The sequence below is a fragment of the Paramormyrops kingsleyae genome, chromosome 5 (assembly GCF_048594095.1).
Source record: "Paramormyrops kingsleyae isolate MSU_618 chromosome 5, PKINGS_0.4, whole genome shotgun sequence".
NCBI lineage: Eukaryota > Metazoa > Chordata > Actinopteri > Osteoglossiformes > Mormyridae > Paramormyrops > Paramormyrops kingsleyae.
Window position 1 is genome coordinate 30,075,134 of NC_132801.1, and position 20,223 is coordinate 30,095,356.

General features: G+C 44.9%; 1 protein-coding gene across 2 annotated transcripts in view; it reads left to right on the forward strand.

Moving 5' to 3' along the window:
- The first annotated feature begins 2,087 nt into the window (after positions 1 to 2,087).
- Positions 2,088 to 20,223, forward strand: part of LOC111845469 (protein tweety homolog 3-like) — a 55,662-nt gene continuing 37,526 nt past the window's right edge. For both annotated transcript variants that reach the window (XM_023814907.2, XM_023814908.2), the window contains exon 1: positions 2,088 to 3,135. In XM_023814907.2, coding sequence (XP_023670675.1) covers positions 3,010 to 3,135 — 126 coding nt within the window. In that variant the 5' untranslated portion in view covers positions 2,088 to 3,009. The remainder of the gene's footprint in view (positions 3,136 to 20,223) is intronic.

The following is a 20,223-nucleotide window of genomic DNA, read 5'->3' on the forward strand; positions in this document are numbered from 1 at the left end:
GCCTGACCTCACAAATGCTCTCCTGGAAGAATGGTCAAAAATCCCATAAACACACTCATACACCTTGTGGACAGCCTTCCCAGAAGAGTTGAAGCTGTTATAGCTGCAAAGGGTGGGCCAACTCCATATTAAAGCCTATGTATTAAGAATGGGATGTCATTGAAGTTCATGTGTGTGTAAAGGCAGGTGTCCCAATACCTTTGGCAATACAGTGTATGTGTGTGGGTCAGTTTATCTTCTATCCATCTACCTATCTATCTATCTATTGTGACCTTCCCAGTTGACACACTACAAAACAAAGAACTAGTGGTAAAGCATTCATTGTAATAGAATACTGTACCAGTAATTGATTGTGGTCATGGGATGAGACAGTGTATGTTGTTAGTGCATAGCTGTGATGCACTGATTGATTTTTAAGAGGTTCTGGCAGTGCCTGTCACTTGGAATGCTAAAAATAATTTGTGTCAATCACTTAGCAGGCAGCACCTCAGCAGTGCAGTCAAACCTGAGAAAGACAGAGTAATAAAGGGGGCTTCAGACTTGATGAGATGGCAAAAGACTGATAGGGCGCCAGAATCCGCTTCTGTTTTTAGAAATGCGCTATGAAGTGCTTTTCGGGAAGAGTGATTGCCCTATAACAAGCCGCTTAAAACCGTACCAATGTTGTATCTTCATGGTTTACAACAATATCTGAGATCATACATGAGGAAAAAGACCTAACTATTAGCAGTTTTCTTGTTTGCTTTCATTCTCTGTTCATCAGAGTCAGATGTGCGGTGAAACAGCATTTTAGAGAACAAATGGACAAATTTAAAAACAAAATAATTGGAAACATTTAAGCCCCTTAAAATACTTCTTTGTTCTGAAGTTGAACGATCTAAATGAATAATAATATAATAAACAACAGAGAAGCCGCAGTTCCCAATATGATAAAGTACTGAGCAAAGGTAATCCAATTCCGGATGAAGACTAAACGGCCCCGTGTCATGCTGATCCCAGCATCACACAGCAGCAGTCTTCCAGCCAGTTACAGTGCAGGGCTGTAAGGATCCTGGGGTCTCCCAGGGAGCGAAAGGGACAAGGCAGGGGAACACACTGGGTGGCATGCCAAACCATCGCAGGGAATGCTGCATAACGCCGCAATGAATTATGTCGCAATCATCCACTCGAAAATACAAAAGAGTGTTTAATAGTAAATTGTGATACACTCCTTATATTAATTACTCCTTTTTATAGAAACCCAATTAAAAAGTCTCCCCTGTACAATGAGCTGGAATAACCATCTTTATATGAAAATTCTTAATAAAATGGAAGCTTTTGTCCATGCAACAAAGCCATTGCTCTGACAATGACACAGGAACATTATCACTCCTCTGCATCTTAAGTAGCACCACACAATTGCAAATACCAGGGCTGACAGATTAAAGCTCTTAATTAGTATATGACATTAAATATTCATATTTTTGATTTTGGAATATTTATCTTCTGACTGCTTATTCTGGTCGGAGTCACAGGGAGGGCCTGGAACCTGTCTGAGGCAGCACAGGGCACAGGGTGGGGGTACAGCCTGGATGGAGTACCAGTTAAACACAGGCCCCATACACACAATGTACAATGATATATAAGTAAATGTGTCTGTGTGTATGTGCTGCATTTTTGCGGGGGAAGGGGGGCATCCAGTTTCCTGCCAGCAACTAAGGAGACACACCTTTTACTTTTCCTCATTTCATCATCATGACCTAGACTCATGTAATCAACAACAGCAGCCATTGGCAGATGCCAGCCTGTTCACGGGCGTATCGCATACGTACATGTATTACGGACGCTCCATTTTCGGCCACTAGATGTCAGCATTTTCAATTATATGCACTTCAACCGTCGGTATTCACGCTCGGGAAAATGTGGCTGTTAAGACTTATTACTTTAACTTGCTACAGTAATGGTGTCGTTGTGGAAAACGTATCCGTGGATTGTAAGATTTTATGAGAAATTCAGTGTTATTGCCGGAAGCCGCAGTAGTATAAAAAATGCTTGTGTTGCTGCATTATTTCTCTTCAAAGACAATCTACTTGTAGTTCAATCCATAAAAATGCAATGCTGAACAAATCAAACAGTATATCAATAGTTTTCACTCAGTGTCATCTGTATCTATAGTATGTCTCCCCCCATTCAGCAGTTCGGTACTGTGGGATTTGCGCGGACAATGTAATTTCAGGTTTCCTTTGTATTTAGGAAACGTACCATGCAGAACGCGGAACCAAATTGGAGACGGATGTATAAAAGTTAACTGTAAGCAAAGTGCAGTTTAGTTAACAGCCGCCTAACTGCTTCAACAGTGCATTTCATGTCTATAATTTTTGAAAGCTTAATATAACAAGCAGTCGGCCATTATCCTTGTTTTCTCTTCAAAAGCAGCGAGTGACTGAAAACAAACCCAGACCCCATTCGTTGGGTTAATAAAATGGAGGAAATGTAGAGCGAGGAGCTGCCGGTTAACCAGTGAACTCCGACGGCTGCGTGGCGCCTGCGGAGACGGGGAGAGAGAGAGAGAGAGAGAGAAGAGGGAGCGGCGGTGCCCGTCAAAGGCGCCCGGAGGGAAAGGAAAGCAGGAGAAATCAGGAGAAATCGGGGGGAACGACTGGCCAGGGCGCCCAGGCGCTACTCCGCCTTTTGCACGAAGCCCCATTAACATCTGGCCAGCTGTAGCATGCAGCCGCACTCTGTTAACTAGCCGCGCCAGTGTGTTCGGACCACCATTTTTTTTGCTGTGATTAATGGGAAAATAGCGAGACAAATCATCCGCAAACTTTGCACGTTTAGATTTTATTGCTACTGATCCGGGGTGTTGATACAGACCGCGGACGCACGCCGTCTCCTCTCAAACAGCGGCAGGGTCTGGACCCGGAGCCCGGCGCTTCCCGGCTCGAAAGCCGGATATCGAGAGTCGGCGGCTGAGACGACGCTTGGTGGCTTGTAGGGGAGGGGGGACGCTTCGTTCGGCCACCTATCATGGCAGCGGTGGTCAGCTACTCGCCGCCCTGGTGGGTGAACCTGCTGCATCGATTGCCGCACCTGAACCTGCAATTCGAGCCGATCGGCGGCGCTTTCCGTCCCGAGGACCCCGAATATCAGAAGGTAAGGCGGCGAATCGTGTGCGGAAGAGAAGCTCAGAGACCCTGCGAGTCCGATCCGATGCACCCGCTGCTCATCCAGCACAAGAGATAGACAGTAACTCTTAGCTGAAAGACGCGCATTGCGGAAGAACAACTATTTTCTGCTGAATTTCTCCCCCTATTGAAAAATAACGTTTCCTCGATTCAAGGACGTCGTGCTATTCAAAGTAAACCTTTTGGCAAAAATGCTGTGGATTCACATTATAAAATGACCTGAGCCCTTAAGAATGTTGTTCGATGGTATTTGCTTATTGCACCACTTTACATGACTTGTTTAAAAATAAAATCCTTAATGCTTTTATGTGTGTGTACAAACCCGTAATTACATATTAGAATTAATCACGACGCCTTGTTAGCTGTCAGTCAATACATCAATTGCTACATTTACATTTTTTCGCTTATATAAATACAGTCCAGACTCTAGCCATTTAATATGTGTGGCTGTACCCAGTTTGGGTCTTGTTTTACTGCAAAATGGTTCACGTGATAAACGTATATGGTCGCCATGAAATGTTTAAATCTAGAAAGTACTCGATTATAAATAATGGATTTTTTTCCTAATCACGTGCATGAAACAAAAAAATCAGGATTTTTGCACATTTTTTTTCCTGAAATGTGTGTTGACGTGGATGTGCTTTTAACGGCAGAGTCAAAAGCATCTCTTATCTTTTTTTTAAATCTTGTTTTTCTGTTTTGGAGACTATGGGGGTGGAAGGAGCGGTGATTCACACGTTGTAAGCCCTGGATGCCGAGCGCGGGGTGATGAGCCCACAGCGGCTTGTCTCGGGGATTCAACTTCAAACACAGCGGTTGAGTGCAATTCAGATTTTGGGGGCAGGTACCTTTAGCGGCATGAGGTAATGGCAGATTTCTCCTGATCATCACCATTGACGTGTTGTTTTGGCTTCTGGAACATCGCAGTTAACATGCATTGCGATTGGATATTACAAAGGCGTTCTCTCCAGCAGTCTGTACTTTTAATTTTTTTTCCACAAAGGGATTGTGGTAAACGGTAATAATGTATAGTTTTTAGTATTGCCAGTATTTATTTAAATAAGTTTTTTTTGTCATCCTTTTGATGTTCGGCGTCACACAGGGATTTATGTTGTGCTCTGTAAACTGTCGAATGTCTTGGAGGTATCCTATTACCAGAAAATGGCAAACCACTTACAATCACAAAAGTAACAGTCGTTGATGGTGCATATATAATTTATTTAGCTTTACTAAATACTAAATACAAGGATGAAGAAGTTAATTGTGTAGCTGTTAGAAAGTTTGTCTTTGTATGATTCCCTTTGTTAAGCCATTTGGCCCTAAGGTTGTTTCCTGCAGCTGGGATTCCGATTTCTTTTCCAGATAGAAAACTTACGGGGTTGGACAGATGGACCCGTAAGGACACAAAAGCGGAAGCGGGAGATTTTCAGTTTAGAGTGAAGGGTGCAGAGTCCAGATCTTCCAGCTGTGGCTGAATGCCGTTATTTCCTGTTTCATCATGTTGGTCTCACCTGGCTTCGTTTGTACCCTGGCTAAACACTGGTTTTACAAGCATGTTTGTTTTTTGAAGGAGAGAGTCCATAGCCAGTTACAGCATTCTAACCTTTAGTGAGGTCTGAGTGGTTCCTTTCCGCCAGGCTGTGCCCCCTTTAGAAGTCATTTATACAGAGTTGACAGTTGTTTTTAGATTACAGTGGCCCTTTGTGTTCATTGAATTGTCATCCATTGTTTTTTTTTCTTCTTGCTCTCTGTCAACCTGCGTTGCTCTTGATTGCATTTGGGTCTCTCTCCTCATTTCCAGACGTCGTGCTTTGAGGACAGGGGCAGAGCTGACAGCCATAATGATGACAGAACACCTTGATCCTGTCTCCATTGGTGCTAATGGATACTTAAACAATAATAATCTGCCCGTCTGCCTGGGTGATTCTGGGATATTTGTGACACTTCATGCAGCCAGATATACCTGGTTTTGCTCCCGTATTCGTGTTGAACGTGTGTAAAAGTTGACCAAGATTCTCCCTCCTTCAAAGTCATGTCAAAGTATCTTTGTCATCTTCAGCTGTATGATACGCGGGTCGTACACAGATGAAATTTTGATCTAATAGAAATAAAGTAATAGAAATAAATAGAATACAGATATATAAGAATTTAGAATTGAGACATGTCTAGTATATGGAATCTCCAGGTGATTTTTAAACAATGTCTTTGACATAGCTGTCTTCGGGTTTTCTCTAGTTCACTTGTTCCTGGTTTTTGGCATACCTTCCATGAATATATTTCCTGCTCTATGCACATCAAAGTGAAGGCCGTATTGCTGAATAGCTGGTAGAAGCCCTTTTGTCAGATGGGCTCTACATTCCCTGTCCTCATATCTTACTTTCCATCTTTGAACGCTGGCTTTCTCACGGACATTTGTTTTGTAATTTCGGGGGTTTACTGTAAAACAGATGCGTTCAGATACGTGGGAAGCGTTCTGCTCTTCCTGTCCTGGCGTGTAGCTTTGGTGAGGTAGATGCGGAGTTATATTTGTGCCAGGCCATAGATAGACAGGGTCTTGGTGCAGAGTCTGGCGTGGCTGTTTTGGAGAAGGGAGCCTCCCGTGTAAAAGATTCAGATATTAGTCTGGGTTTCCTGGCACCGCTGTTCACGTGCAGCTTGGTCATGTTAACCGGCTGCCTTTTCAGTTACGCTGCTGAGCTCCGCTGGGTGTTTGGCTGCTAATGTAGCATGTTAGCGTAGCGCCGGAGCTTTGGTTACTGGGGCTATTTCTCTCCATGCCGGAAAAGCAAGCAGTTTCCCCTCTTTGACCGTAAACTCAGTATTTTCCAGGCTACATGTGGGAGGCCAGTTTAAATGTGCTTTTGCAGACCTCTCACTTGTTTTCTAGCTATCCTAAAATTTTAAAATCAATGCTTGCATATATTTGCAATACATATAAACATTAAGCAGAAGCTTTGGAGAGATGAGTGCTTTGGATCAGAGTGCAGGCTCAGCCAGCATCGGACGCCCTTTGAGCATTTCTCAAGCGTCCAGTGCTGATACGGTTATCTGCCAGCCGTGGGATTTAAATTAATAACCTTCTGGGCAGGCATAGATTCTGACCCACTGAACTATTATCAAAGCCCATCTTCCTCTCCAGCGCGGGCTTTGTGCAGCGTGTGTATGTGAGTCATACATTCTTGAATACACGAGTCCGTAACTTTGAAATATGCATGATGGGATGCAGCTGGACGTAATTGTCAGATTACATGCTAGTGTGTTTTCATCCACTCCTTCCCTGGCAGGGAGCGAAAGGCTTTTTTTGTTTCCCGTACGATTGATCGCCAGGCAGCGGCAGTGGGATACCGGGATTCTCATTTGGGCGCAGCAGCACTGCATTTGGTGTGGGGGGGGTCTGTCTGCCCTGGAGCATGGCGATGTGAGCCCGGAGGGGCTCTCTTTGGGGGTGGGGGGTATTCCTGTTTGTTCCAGCTGAGGGACTTTCTCTCAGTATGGGTTTAATCCGTTTGTCACCAAGCTTCTCAGGCGTTGTTTCGTGCCGGGCCGTATCTAGTCTGCTGAGAAGACAAGCAGGAGAAAGGCCTGATCTTGCATGCTGATGGGAGGCCCACTCTGACACAAAGGGCAGGCTCCGCGTTGAGTCCGCGCGGCTTCCTCGGAGCTGTCGCGTTGATGCCCTTTGCAGAATAACTCAGCGTCTGAGGTGGGAGGGTCGGTGAGTGGGGGATGGTTCCGCTTCCTAAATTCAGAGGCCTGTGTGATGGGTTGGGGGTTTATGCTGAATATTTCTGGCGAGATTGTAGAGTGAGCTTGAAAATATTTCTGTATATCACATTAATGCAGTCTGAATAAATAAGCGTGATTCTAAAGTTTTCCCAAATGTAATTTTAGATCCTGCATTTTAGGAAAAGGCTATTAACCAAGGAGAATATAATATATTTTTCATATATTGTTTTGGTTTCGTAAGTAAGCAGAGATTCGCCTCCAGTGAATCAGAAGGGCAGCTCCTTTGGATGACGTCAGGCTTTGAGTCGAGCTGGTGGGTTTCTTATGTCGGCTTTTGTGCAAGCCCATGTCTGCTTGCACTCGGAGAGGCTGTGGGATGTTTGATAATCGGGCATGCTGGTTTCACCCACATCTGGCCCACAGTAATTTTCTGGTAGCCTGTGACGTGTCACCTGGATTTTCCAGAGGGCGTGTGTGCGACTCCTCACAGAGCGACCCACGGGGGCATTTCCCGGAAACACAGGTTGGCCTGTTCTTTTTTCTTTTGCATTTGCCGGGTGGAACCAGAAGTCGACTGCGGCAGCCGTGACGGCGTTTTTCTGGTGACGTTAAGAGCAAGAACGTCCAGTGCTTGGAGATTTCCCTCTGGCCCGTAGCCCCTGGGAATCATGCGGAGAGCCTGCCAGGCATAGGCCCCCGCAGGAGCTGGAGATGATCCTGAGAGAGACTGTCAGCCTTAAGCACCGCACATCACTCAGCGAGACAAGGCGTGCGCTCATTCAGCCGCGCTCTGCTCCCAGCGGGATACCGTCACGGGAAACGGCTCACTTTCGCTGCTGGTCTTTCCCACACTAGAAATGTAGGTGTTCTGTACTCTATATAAACCTAAAACCTGCTCAAGTAGGTAAATTGGCCAGAAAGCATTGTGATACACTTGTAATGTGCAAAGTCGTCTTTGTGGGCTCTTGGCAGTATTATCACGCACGTTCACACTCGGGCGTGCAAAGGCTTTAGTGCTGCAGTTTGTTTGTGGATCTAGATGGGAGAGGGGTGTGGGGCGAAATGCGGCTGTCGGTGCGCGGGGGAGTTCCGCCCATTCACGCAGCCTTTCCCATGACCTGTGCGGTCTGGGCTCACGGGGGGGGGGAGGTGGGATGGTGCCCACCCCCCTCCGCCGCATTGAGTGCGATGACGGTGTGACTGCTTTGGCCGCACGAGAACAGAGCGGCTCACAGTCATCATAGGTCTGCAGCGTCTGGGGAAGAAAAGGCTCTCTGTGCTGCTGTCAGGTCTCAGCTGCAGATGGCAGGACCGGTCCCTTGAATGCTAAGGATCTATAATGAGTCTCTGCCTGCATCCGCTGAAGGCTGCACCTTAGCCCACTTGGGTTTTTGTCTTACAGCCTGAAGAAGACCTCTATGCATGTGGGGGGGGGGGGCTCACTGGGGTCCTCACTGTTCACAACATCTCACGCGTACTAGAAAATCATCATTCTGTGTAATGAGGGTATCAGGTAGGTATACATTTCATTTACTCACTTATTTGCCTGAAGAGACATGCAGCTGGGAAAACGGGACCAACCAGTTGGGGTTAAGGGTCTGGCTCAAGGGCCCCCCATTGAAATCACTCTCCTGGTCACGGGATTTGAACCAGCGACCTTTTTGTTGCAGACACAGAGTCCTGACCCTCAGAGCCCTAACCTGAACACCGGCTTGTAAATTATAGGCAACAATGGAAAGCAGAGCACTTAAGTATTTATTTTTTTATTTTGGTCAAGGTCCAGTTTGCAGGAAGTGGTTGGAAAGTATGGAAAGACAGGAAGTTTATTTCTTAAGCGTATGACAGGACTTGGCATGCCAGCGTAATAGGTGTTAGTCGGATTTCTGTACTGAAGAAATCTAGGTTAAGTTCCTTGGCTCTGCCTGCGGCCAGGTTTCCAGGTTCTGTAGTGGGGAAAACATCCTGCTGTCCCCCGTCCCATAGAAACCCGCGGGACAATGGAACAAAGGACGGGAAGTGTAGCACCAGGCCAAAGCCGATTGCCTGAGCAGATGAGGCGCGGTAATCCCGCGTCCATCCCTAGTCGCGCATTTCATTTTCGGCCTGGTCACACAGACTTTCTGTGTGCTCTGTACATCATTATCTAATAACATTCACCAAAAACTGGCTACCATAACAACCTATGGACCCATGTTCACTATAGTGAACAGTTATATGGGCATTTTATGGCTTCTGAAATGCAAATACAGTGGTACCTTGATTTGCAAGCATAATTTGTTCCCGGAAACGTGCTCGTAATCCAAAGCACTCCTATATCAAAGCAGATTTTCCCATTATGGAAACTCAGATGATTCCTTCCACAACCCAAAAATATTCATAGAAAAACTATTAATACAAAATACAAAGTAAAAATACATAAAACAAATTGACCTGCACTTTAACTTTGAAAAGAATCGTGGATGGTGTGAGGTAGGGCTGGACGATTTATCGATTTCAAATCGAAATCGCGATTTGAAACAACGCAATTAGCAAGTCGCAAAAATCGCAATTTAGGATATACATTATACAGCACGTCGGGCCCGGGGTTTAAAACTGCTGTGAGAGTAATTCATGCCGTGCTCCCTGTGTGACAGTCATTCTCACCAATCACAAGCGCCGTGCTTCTCGCGTGCCAGTCATGCTCACCAATCAGAAGTGGCCCAAGAAGGCGTATAGGCCCACAAACAGCAAACACGTGAAACCCAAGGAAAATGTTACATTAGCGGTGCGGAAAAATACTGATTCCGCTACTGAGCTATAAGTGAATTGCCTTCCTATTTCATGGTCCGAGATTGTTTCAGAAAGGTCCTATCATCAATAGAACCAGCGAGCTCCTTTTAAACACCAGCTGCAATATACTTCAGCGTATCATACCTTTGGTTTTTGTTAATAGGCAATAGCATTAGTATACCGCTAACCCATCAAAACAACAATGAGACAGTCGGTAATTCTCACAGCAGCGGAGTCGGTGACCTCCAAAAAAGCAGTAAAACCCACAATACAGTCGTGTTTATGTCATATGTTTCTGTGCTTATTAAATTTAAGTGTTTCCAAAGATTAATCCCACAACAGAAATAAAATAAGTCTTGCTTTAACATAAATACTAAAAGAATAGATCGCTTTAATCTCTATTACAGTTGGGTATGGGCACGCGGTCTTATTTAGAAAACATACAAAAGGAGACGCATGATATAATGTTTAATCATTAGTTTTGTATTTGTCCGAGTAACAAAGCAAAGGAATGATAATTAAGCTGCTTCAGTCGAAAACTGAATTTTACTTTATCTATTTAAAATAAAATGCAGGGTTGGCAACTTTGGTCAGCTGCATGGAGTGAGATTTTCTGTTCTCTGTTCTGCACACACATTTACACGTATGTAAGTTTTATTACCTTGTAAATAGTCTGTAGGGTTTGCAAACTGCCGTAACGTTTTTGATGCAGCTAATTTTAAGTTCAGAGTGGAATTTAGATTTGCCGTAAGATTTCTTGCGTGAGAGTCTGAGAGAGTTTGCAACCATGAACACGTACATTTTTTGTTTCACCTGAATTGATTTGTATAGAAAATAACCGTATACAGTTTAAAAGCGGAAACTTCGACCAACATGAAATGACCAATAAACAACTTCTATTTATTCAACATTTTATAAAATGCATACTGTATACGTTTAAAAATTTCCAGCTTTAGGACAGAACAGCCACTCTGTTATGAACATTACGGTTTTTTGAGTGTTAGTGTTAATAACAGCAGCTCACAACACAATAGCGCAAACAAAAGGGCTGCATACACCGAAGTAGTTCTTGCTTGTTCATTGGCGTGGGAAAAGGCGGTTCTAGTGTTATTAGGAGGCTAATAAGCGTTACCTGCAAGATCGCTATTTTTCTTTTTGCTGCAATTGTTTTTATTATTACTTTATTTAACTTGACACATCACATCTTTAAATTCTCATCCTTGCATTAGAACATAGACCAGTTAATACTGATGGTATCTCATGCTACGTCATATGTTTTAAAATTACTACACACTGAATATTGAACTGAAGCTTGACATAAAAAAATTAAATCGCAAATCAAATCGTAATCGCAATTTCTGTCAGAAAAATCGCGATTCAATATTTTCCCCAAATCGTGCAACCCTAGTGTGAGAGAGAGGAGAAGAGGAGGGTTATTTTGTAGGACGACTTTCGCTATAACAGAATCACTGCTGTCTTGGCTCACTGGAATATTTTTCTTTTTGTGCGACTTTAACAAGGAACCTATCCAATGACTGCTGCTTTGCCTCCTTTTCGATTTCGTGGAAATGTGGACATTGCATTGTCGTTAAACAGATTCATTGCTCACACTGCTACGCCCTTATTCGAGTAGTGCTTTTCTAATAAATTTTGACTATAACAGTGAGGGACGCTGACTGAGACCGAGCATGGGAGACGATTACCCACAATCCCGCAGCGAGAGAAAGAGAAGAACCATCGGCTCAGCTGTGATTACGTGACTCTAGGCAGACAAAGCGTATACGTAATACTCCTATTGCAAGACCTTGCTCGTTTATCAAGTTAAAATTTTACATTTTTACTCCTCTTGCAAAATACTCACAGACCAAGTTACTCGCAATCCAAGGTTTTACTGTATGCAAAATTAGCTGTTTGAAATGGTATCATTTCTCATTCAGACAGCAAACATTGATGCTGTTGCATCAAGCTTGGATCTCTCTGACGTGTGACCCACCAACCACCTGTAAGTCTACCCATTTACTGTGGTCAGCACATGTTAGAAGTATCCGAGGATCCTCCAGGGGGCGCTCTTCTGGCTCAGTTGTTGACGACGTGTTTACTTTTCCTCTGTTTACTCCTCTTCTGGCTGCACCCCTTCATCTCTCTTCAGCTGTTTCCATAGGGCAAGACTTTTTCAAATCTGGACCTCGATTCCAAATCCAGGCCATGTTTTCAGTTGTCCCAGGTAGTTGGCTTAATAATTACTGATTCTGATTGGCCATAGGCTTTACATCTGGTTCACAGGTAAAAGAAGGCTGGAAAATCAGCACTGCTCGGACCTTGAGGGCCGTGATTTGAAGAGCCCTGTCATAGGGGTTTTACTGGCACCCAGTTTTTAAACCCAGTTTTTTTTTTTTGACCCTAGCTACTCTTGTTCCCACGGAGACCTGCTGCCCCTCCCCCGCACTCCAGTGAATGGCTCTGGGCCGCCTCGGGTGTTTTTCTGTCACAGCATGTTAACTCTTGTCTGAGTAAGAGTCCACTTCTCTGTGTGTGCGTGTGTGTGTGTGTGTGTGTGTGTGTGAGAGAGAGAGAGATTTAATGATTATTATGTTAAAATATTAAAGAAAAATGAGCTCCTGTTTTGGAATCTGTATTAGAGTCGGATCAATACTGAAAAAATGTGGATCAGCCCATCCCCAATTACATTGTGGGGACCAGGTTGTCCCACAATGTGATAAAAACCTGAAACCTGTTACCTTGTGGGGACATAAAAATCATCTGTCAAAGTGCAGATCATCTTAGCAGATCATAAAATTAGGTAAATACAACCTCAGATGAACAAGAACAACACAACATATTACAATGTGTCATTATTTAACAGAAACTAAGCCGAAATGTAGAAGCTGTGTGTGAAAAATTAAGTACACCCTTAAGTACACTTAGGTACTCCCTTCCTAGGAATTAAGAGGGCAAGTAGCAGCCAGATTCTGTTAATCAGATACACTTGATTGATTGATCGACATCAAGTGTGACCACCTCTATGCAAAAATAGAAGTTTTGGCATCTTGCTGGACTGGGGCACTCAGGTGTGTGTTAACACAATGCCAAGGAGGAAAGACATCAGCAGTGATCTTAGGGAAGCAATTGATGCTGCTCATCAATCTGGGAAGGGTTCTAAGGCCATTTTCAAACAATACAAAGTCCATCATTCTACAGTGACAAAGATTAAACATTCAAGACTGTTGCCAGTCTTCCCTGGAGTGGACGTTCCCAGCAAATTCACCCCAAGGTCAGACTGTTCAATGTTTAGAGAAATTACAAGAACAAACCCAAGAGCTACATCTCAGAATCTCAGATTCTACAGGCCTCAGTTAGCATGTTAAATATTAAAGATCATGACAGTACAATTAGACTGAACAAGTATGGCTTGTTTGGAATGGCTGCCAGGAGAAAGCTTCACCTCTCAAAAAAGAACATGGCAATATGGATTCAGTCTGCAAAGCTGCATCTGAACAAAGCACAAGGCTTCTGGAACAATGTCCTTTGGACACACGAGACCACAGCGGAGATGTTTAGCCATAATGCACAGCGCCACATTTGCTGGAAAAAAAAAAGTTATAGTATATCAGCACAAACACCTCATACCAACTGTCAAGCACGGTGGTGGAGGGGTGAGATTTGGGCTTGTTTTGTAGCCACAGGACCTGGGCACCTTGCACTCATTGAGTCAACCATGATGATCTCTGTATACGAAGTATTGTAGAGTCAGATGTGAGGCCATCTGTCCGACGGCTAAAGCTTGGCTGAAATTAGGTCCTGCAACAGGACAGTGATCCCAAGCACACCAGCAAATCCACAACAGAACGGCTGAAAAATAATCAAGGTGTTGCAATAGACTATTCCAAGTCCAGACCCCAACCCGATTGAAATGCTGTGGCGGGACCTTAAGAGAGCTGTGCATAAACATGAATGTCCACAAACCTCAATGAACTGAAACAACACTATAAAGAAGAGTGGGCCAAAAATCCACCACAACATTGTGAGACACTGATGAAGTCATACAGAAAATGATTACTTCAAGTTTACTGATAAAGGTGGTTCTGTAAGCTATTGAGTGATGGGGTGAACTTAGTTTTTCATACATGGCTTCTCAATTTTGGCTTCATTTTTGTTAAATAGATACTGACATGGTGGAATATGTTTGTTGTTTTACACTTGAGGTTAGATATAATTTTAGAATCTGGTAAGGACTAGATGATGTTTTCTTTTTCACGTGAGTGTATATATTACATTGTGGGGACTAAATGTCCCCACAGTGTGATTAAAAACCTGTTATTTTATAAAAATCTGTGACTGCAAAAAAACTAAAAATTCCAATTTTATTTGGTTGCTTATGGTTAAGGTTAGGGCTAGGTGGGGGTTAAGGTCATCGTGTTCATGTTGGGATTAGCATTATTCCCATGGAAATGAATGGAGAGTCCCCACAAACATATGGTTACAAACGTGTGTGTGTGGGTGTATGTCTGGGGGGGTCCTGTCTCATGGCAACTCAGTCTGTTATGGTGTCATCGGGGCCCTAAGACAGACACATCCAGTGTGGGGGCAGGAAATGGGGGATGGGTGGTGGGGGGCATCCTGCATCCTGGCAGTATGAGCGCTGAATGCACTGTAGTGCAAAGTATCACTCAGTGAACGGGTTTGTACAGTTTTGGTCAATAAATGTGAAGCATTCGATGTGCTCTGTGTGGTGTGAACAGCGGTCTGTTTGCATGCTTGTGTTGCAGTTTAAAGTAGCACATGAGCGTGTTTAATATTAACACCTTGAGTGTGCTGGGAAACTGGCACAATCTTCTTTAACACAGGGATTTTTGGGTGATTGAATATGACCCAATTCCCTCCAAAGTATGAGGATATAGGGCACTAGGATGAATTTTCTAGGAGAAAATAATTACCGGTTGTGGGTTATGAAGAATGTAAAAGACACTAAACTCCTGTGTTGAAAATCTGGGGGGGGGTAGAGTTAAACTATTATCTGTCTTTACCTGGGGAGGTCTTTGTGTGCTGTGCCAAGGGAGGGGCCTTTGTCAGGGGCTGGGTCTTGTCGATTCGTGCAGGTTTATCTGGAGCTGAGTGAGTCGGAGGGGGCTGTGCTGTGGATGGTGTGGGGGCCACGCTGGTGAGAACCTGGTGATTAACGTTCTCAAATGACTTAATAATGCAGCTCATCTCTTTACTTCCTTTTCACCCTTTCCCCAAAAATTGGAGACCAGCTCCTTTCCCAGGAACAGCGTGGCTGTATCCTGTAACAGTCTTATAAAAACGGTTGATTTTTGTTTACAGTGGAATTTTTTATAATCAGGGTAAAGTGTTCTAGTTCAGTTACGGGGTACTGAAGCCAGTGTCTGACCTGCTCCCCATCCCAGCTGAGGTGATTGTTGGATGGTCAGACACAGCGGCTCTTGGCTGAGGAAGCTCTCTGTGCCTCTCCCTCTCAGCATTTTTTAGATTTAAGAGTTTCTATGTAGAACCAAAGAAATGAGCAACCTGTCCATCCATCCTTCCATCTTATACGCTGCCTGGGACCAGGAGAAGCAGTTAGGCTACATTGACTGCATTCACATGTATAATTGTTTACTAACTCTTTAGAGACACGCATTAGCCTGACTGCATGTTCATGGAATGTGGGGGGAATTGCAGTACCCCGAGGGAATCCCCTTTCACACGGGGAGCACAGGAAAACCCCACCTAAACAGGGGGCGGATTCGAACCCCCAACCCTATCAACAGCGCTGTCACTGTTCCTGGCAGCACAGTTTCAGTCTGCTGACGTATTCCCTGACAGCCCTGTGTCTGCCCTTTCCTGTGGTAGCTGTTCCATGGATGGAAAAATCATTTAGTGCACGGCTGCATTGTCTGCCAGCAGCTGCGTCCCGCTCGCAGCGGAACGCTCCTCTCCCAGGCCCCTCCCCCCTTTTCCTGCTGCGACGTCCCCGGAATACTAAGAGGGCCATTGCGTTCCGGAAGTCCGGCACCAGCTATGTGTCTAATGCGGCCTGTTGTCCCGCTGTGAGTGGCAGTGAGTGGCGCTGAGTACCCGTGGTCATGGGGGACCTCGGGAGCCCGGACCGGCCGTTCATCTGCGGTCAGTCGCAAACGCTGAAGATGATGCCGGCAACGCCTCTCGGGCTCCTCGTCTGCGTGCCCAGGAAGCCGGGGACCCTCTGAAAGTCCATCTCCATTTTCTAACGTGGGAGGGGAGATATTAAAGCCAAAGATGGCTGAGGCTGGGGCCTTTGATCTCTCTGCTGGGTACCCGTGAATTCTTAAGTGAATTCTTAAAAAATAGGCATTAATTGGTATTAAAGTGTCTTAAATCCTCAGGGCAAGGAAAATGGTGTTTATGAATGGGAAGCTTTTATATGTCGTCACCATTTTGTATTTCAACATCTCACAGAGTGGAATCAGCAGAACCGACAGCAATAGTTTGTGGGGGAGGGAGGGACGCTAAGCTAGCCTGTAAGTGATTTTTTTTTTTATCTATTTATTGGTTGGGGAAAGTGTAAATTTCAATGAAAACTGATGACCCAAATTTTGGCTGAAACCTGCGAACCATAATAAATATGAGGCTCATTGTACTTCTGTGTCAGAACACTGTGTAAGAAGTTCTACAAACTCAGCACAATGGGAACCAGAGCTGTGGAGTCTCAGCCTGCATATGGGAAACACTGTGTGTTAAACGGCCCAAAGTAGCCACTGCCATCTCTTGCCCTTTGCCTTTCTTGCTATTGTGAAACTGGCCTTAATGCCACTTAGAATTAAACTTAAGTCCGACATGCCTAAACCTGCCCACAACCTGTTCCGTCGAAAGAAAGCAGACATGCCTTGCTCTTCCTCGTGTTTGTTGCGTCTCGCTTCATACTTCTCGGTTTCTCTTAGGATAAAACAAGTGAGACTTCAGCTCGTGACATGATACTCCCCAGCTTGCCATTTCCTTTATAAACTGACTTCTCCGTCCTCTGGGACTCCAGGGCTGTCCAACTTTGTTTTAGTTCCCATGTGAGAAAGTGAGAAGCGCCTGCCTGTTAATTATGTGGATGGCAATAAGACCCGTTTCCCGTTATTGCTGAGGTGGAACTCGCACGGGAGCGGAGCTCATTCTGTAGCTGGCAGCGCTTGTTTTCCCAGATAAATATGACATAAATGTTACGGCAGCAGAGTGGGCTGAGATCGACGCTCCCACAACCTGTTATGTCTTGTTAGTTTTGCTGCTGCGTAACACTTACTTGAATGTGGTTTGACTAAACGTTCATTGTCCCTTTCATTATAACGTATTTCAAAGGTTGTAGGCTGCGATTTTAAATTTACTCTGAATGATTCGGATGGATTGTGACGCCGCTTTAATTGTTGTCCTTTAGGAGATTGTCAGGAAATCGTTTTCTCGATTGTTTAGTTCTCTATTTCACTGGAGAATTGAAGGACGAACTTGAGCTTGGTGAATGTAGTCGATATGAGAGGTGCTGATTTCGGGGGAGATGCAGAACTGGCATTATAAATGTTGCCCAAACTGTCAGTGTAGCAGAAGGCTGGTGCATAGACTTCATGCTGAAAGTGTCGTCTGACGTTTCTAAGTGAAAGGATTGGGCTGACTCGGTTTGGCAACAATATTGTTTACATTTCTGTGCGATTGCACATGTAACAAAGTCAATTTGAATTGCGGGGAGGGCGGATGATGTCATTTTTTTCCATTTGCTTTTCTTTGTCTTCTAAACCTTAAAAACAGTCAACGGTTTTTAAAAGCTTCCAGTCACAGGTTCACCGTTCTGTCTAAGATGCCCGTTGTGTATGACTATGTGCAGAAATGTGCCCTGTGATGGGCCAGACTGACCCCCGTGCCACTCAGGACCGGGCCTCGCTCCGCAGGACTCTGCGCAGGATAAGCCATGGATTCATGGACGATTGGAGAAATGTGGTGTGTTACTGGTGGAGAAAGGTTGATTGGGTCCAGACGGGGAGCAGGTGTGGTGATGCTCACACTATCTGACATGATGTGGAGGGGCTGCCAGCCTGGCAAGGGCCCTCAGGAAGCGGGATGCCAGTAAGTCACCAGCCATTGTGCTGTCAGTTCTCCAGCTCTTCAGTAGATCTTTGAGGGTGTGTCCCTGTTCTTGGGTATTGGGACAGGAAGCATGTTCTTAACCATCACACATCCTACTTCTCATGCCTTTCCTAGCAGCGAAATGGGGTGAGGGGGGGTGCTGGGGGGGGGAGCTCATACAGCACTTGGTTTTCGAGCAGTACTGTCTTGGCAATTACAGCAGATGCTTTGTCCTGTTGCTGAAAGCTGGCCTGAGTAAAATGATGTCGAATCCTTGATGGCGTTGCTGATATTTGCATGTTAGCAGGTCCGCCGAGTAGAAAATGGGATTGATGATCTCGTCAGTTATTTTCCACATCTTGAAAAACTACATGGTAAAACCGCAGGGAAGAAGACGGGTCTTGAGGTGTAGCCAGGGGTGCAGTGGGGCAATGGGCACCCTGGCGGACTGGGAATCTCTGCCTGTGCCCCAGGGTACAGGGTACAGCTGCTGACTCTTCTTTCTTGGAGGTGCAAAGCGCTGCAGAACCGACTTGCCACCTCTGCCGAAGGGCCTCTCGCTGGCTTCTTTTCTCAGTCTCTACTTAAACCCCCCTCCCTCCTTTAACCTCATTTGTCTTGCTGTGTTTTGGACATGGACTGTGGGTTAAACACGTACAGAGACACGCTTCCTCTGGGATGATCCGGATCCGTCTCTGACATTTCGGCTTTCAGCTCAGGGCGCATTCTGGTGTAACCTTAACCAGCACAGGTACTCAAAAAGGCTTAACAATTCTTTATAAAAGCTGCTGTTTGTCAAAGTTGTTTTTGTGCGGACACGTTCAGGGAAAGTGGATCCTCTTGTTCATTCATGTTTCTTGTTCCACTGAAACATAAGTAATATTCCAAGGCATTAGATGTCATTCCTGAGAGGTGAAACTGAAACCTTTTTGGTCAAGAAGTAAAACCAGAACTCAATATCTTCCTGAAGTAGTTCTTCACAATGCCTACATGCTATAACAAAGCCCAGCTTCTCAGCTTTAGGGAGAAGCATTGATGGTCCAATGAGATTGCTTGAGTCCTGGGAATACGTCTTTATTGGCACATTATTCAGCCAGTCAAACTGCATGCTGAGAGGACCGCCCTAACCGGAATTTAGAGACCGTCTTCCATTGGCATCTCAGTATGCTCAACTCTTTGACATTTCTCTCCTGTTGTCCGAGGCTGTATGATATGATAAAAGACCCAGTACCCCTGGCCCAGTATTTACTCCCATGATAAAAGCTGTAGTTTTGGAAATTAGATGTCGCTGGTGGTAAATTTGATGAACAGAATGTTGCGCAGAAAGTGTCTTCTGTTGGGTTAGTGCCACGGAGAGACTTATTCCAGATGCTTTTTTTCCACATCTTAAGAACCAGTTTTGGTCTTTGGTCCCCCCTCCCCCAGTTTCTTGAATGACTTAAATATCTGGAAGAATCCCAAATGTCAGCAGCAGCCTCCTGCTCCCACGTGTGGCCATGTGTTCATTTGGTAAATCCCCTAAAGATGTGGTGCTAGTGTACACTGGCTGCTCTTATCTTGAATTGCGTGATTTTGTGTCTTTAATACTGACTTAGGGTGTACTCACAGTTGGCGATCTGTATCGTGCCAGAACCCGTCTGACCCAAAAGGCCCAGGTGTTCTGACAGTGATCATGCCATACTGTCCCTGAGCCCACTTGAAGAGAGGGGCCCTGCCATGGTTCATTTGGACTCGGGGACGACGCGCATATTGTGATCGCTAACCGTGCCTGAGCACAGAACACAGACATGACGTCAGTGATGCAACTGGCACACACATGTGCACATGTACACTATACATGAACCAGACCCAGAAGGAACAGATGGGGTAAGCTGTACAGATTGGGTAGCGACAAACATTTCATAAACATGGCGGCAAAGGGATCACTTTGGTTTAGGGCAGAGGTGCAGTGCTTGCTGGAAATTTGGGCATGTTTGATATGAGTATCCAGGAACAACTGGATGCAGCACATAACTCTCAGACATTTGGTAAAATATAGTACTGTCATCTTATACATGCAGCACGATTAAACGAAAATCACTGTGTTACATTCTCGATAAATCTGAGGCCCGTGAGTCATTGCGCCTTAAAATGACTCCAAATAAACTGCAAAATAAGGACATTAATCATGAACATTGTGCTGTGCGATAGCGTTTCTGTTCCTGTTTCCTTCAAAAGAGCATGAAGCACAGTTTGAGCACAGACCAGCGGGGGACATGGGGAGGGGGACAATCGGTCTCTGTCATGGTATAAGGCAACCAGGCCAAGTGTGAGTACGCTCTTAGTGTGATGATCAATTTTCCCAGCAAATATGACTAATGTCTCATGAAAATTTACCCCCACCCCCCCCTCCGGGTCTTCCTAACGGGAAACCAGGAAATCTATTGGAGGAGGGGGGGTGCGTGTTCTATTTATGGCAGTTCAGCTGTCAGCGTTTGATGTTAAT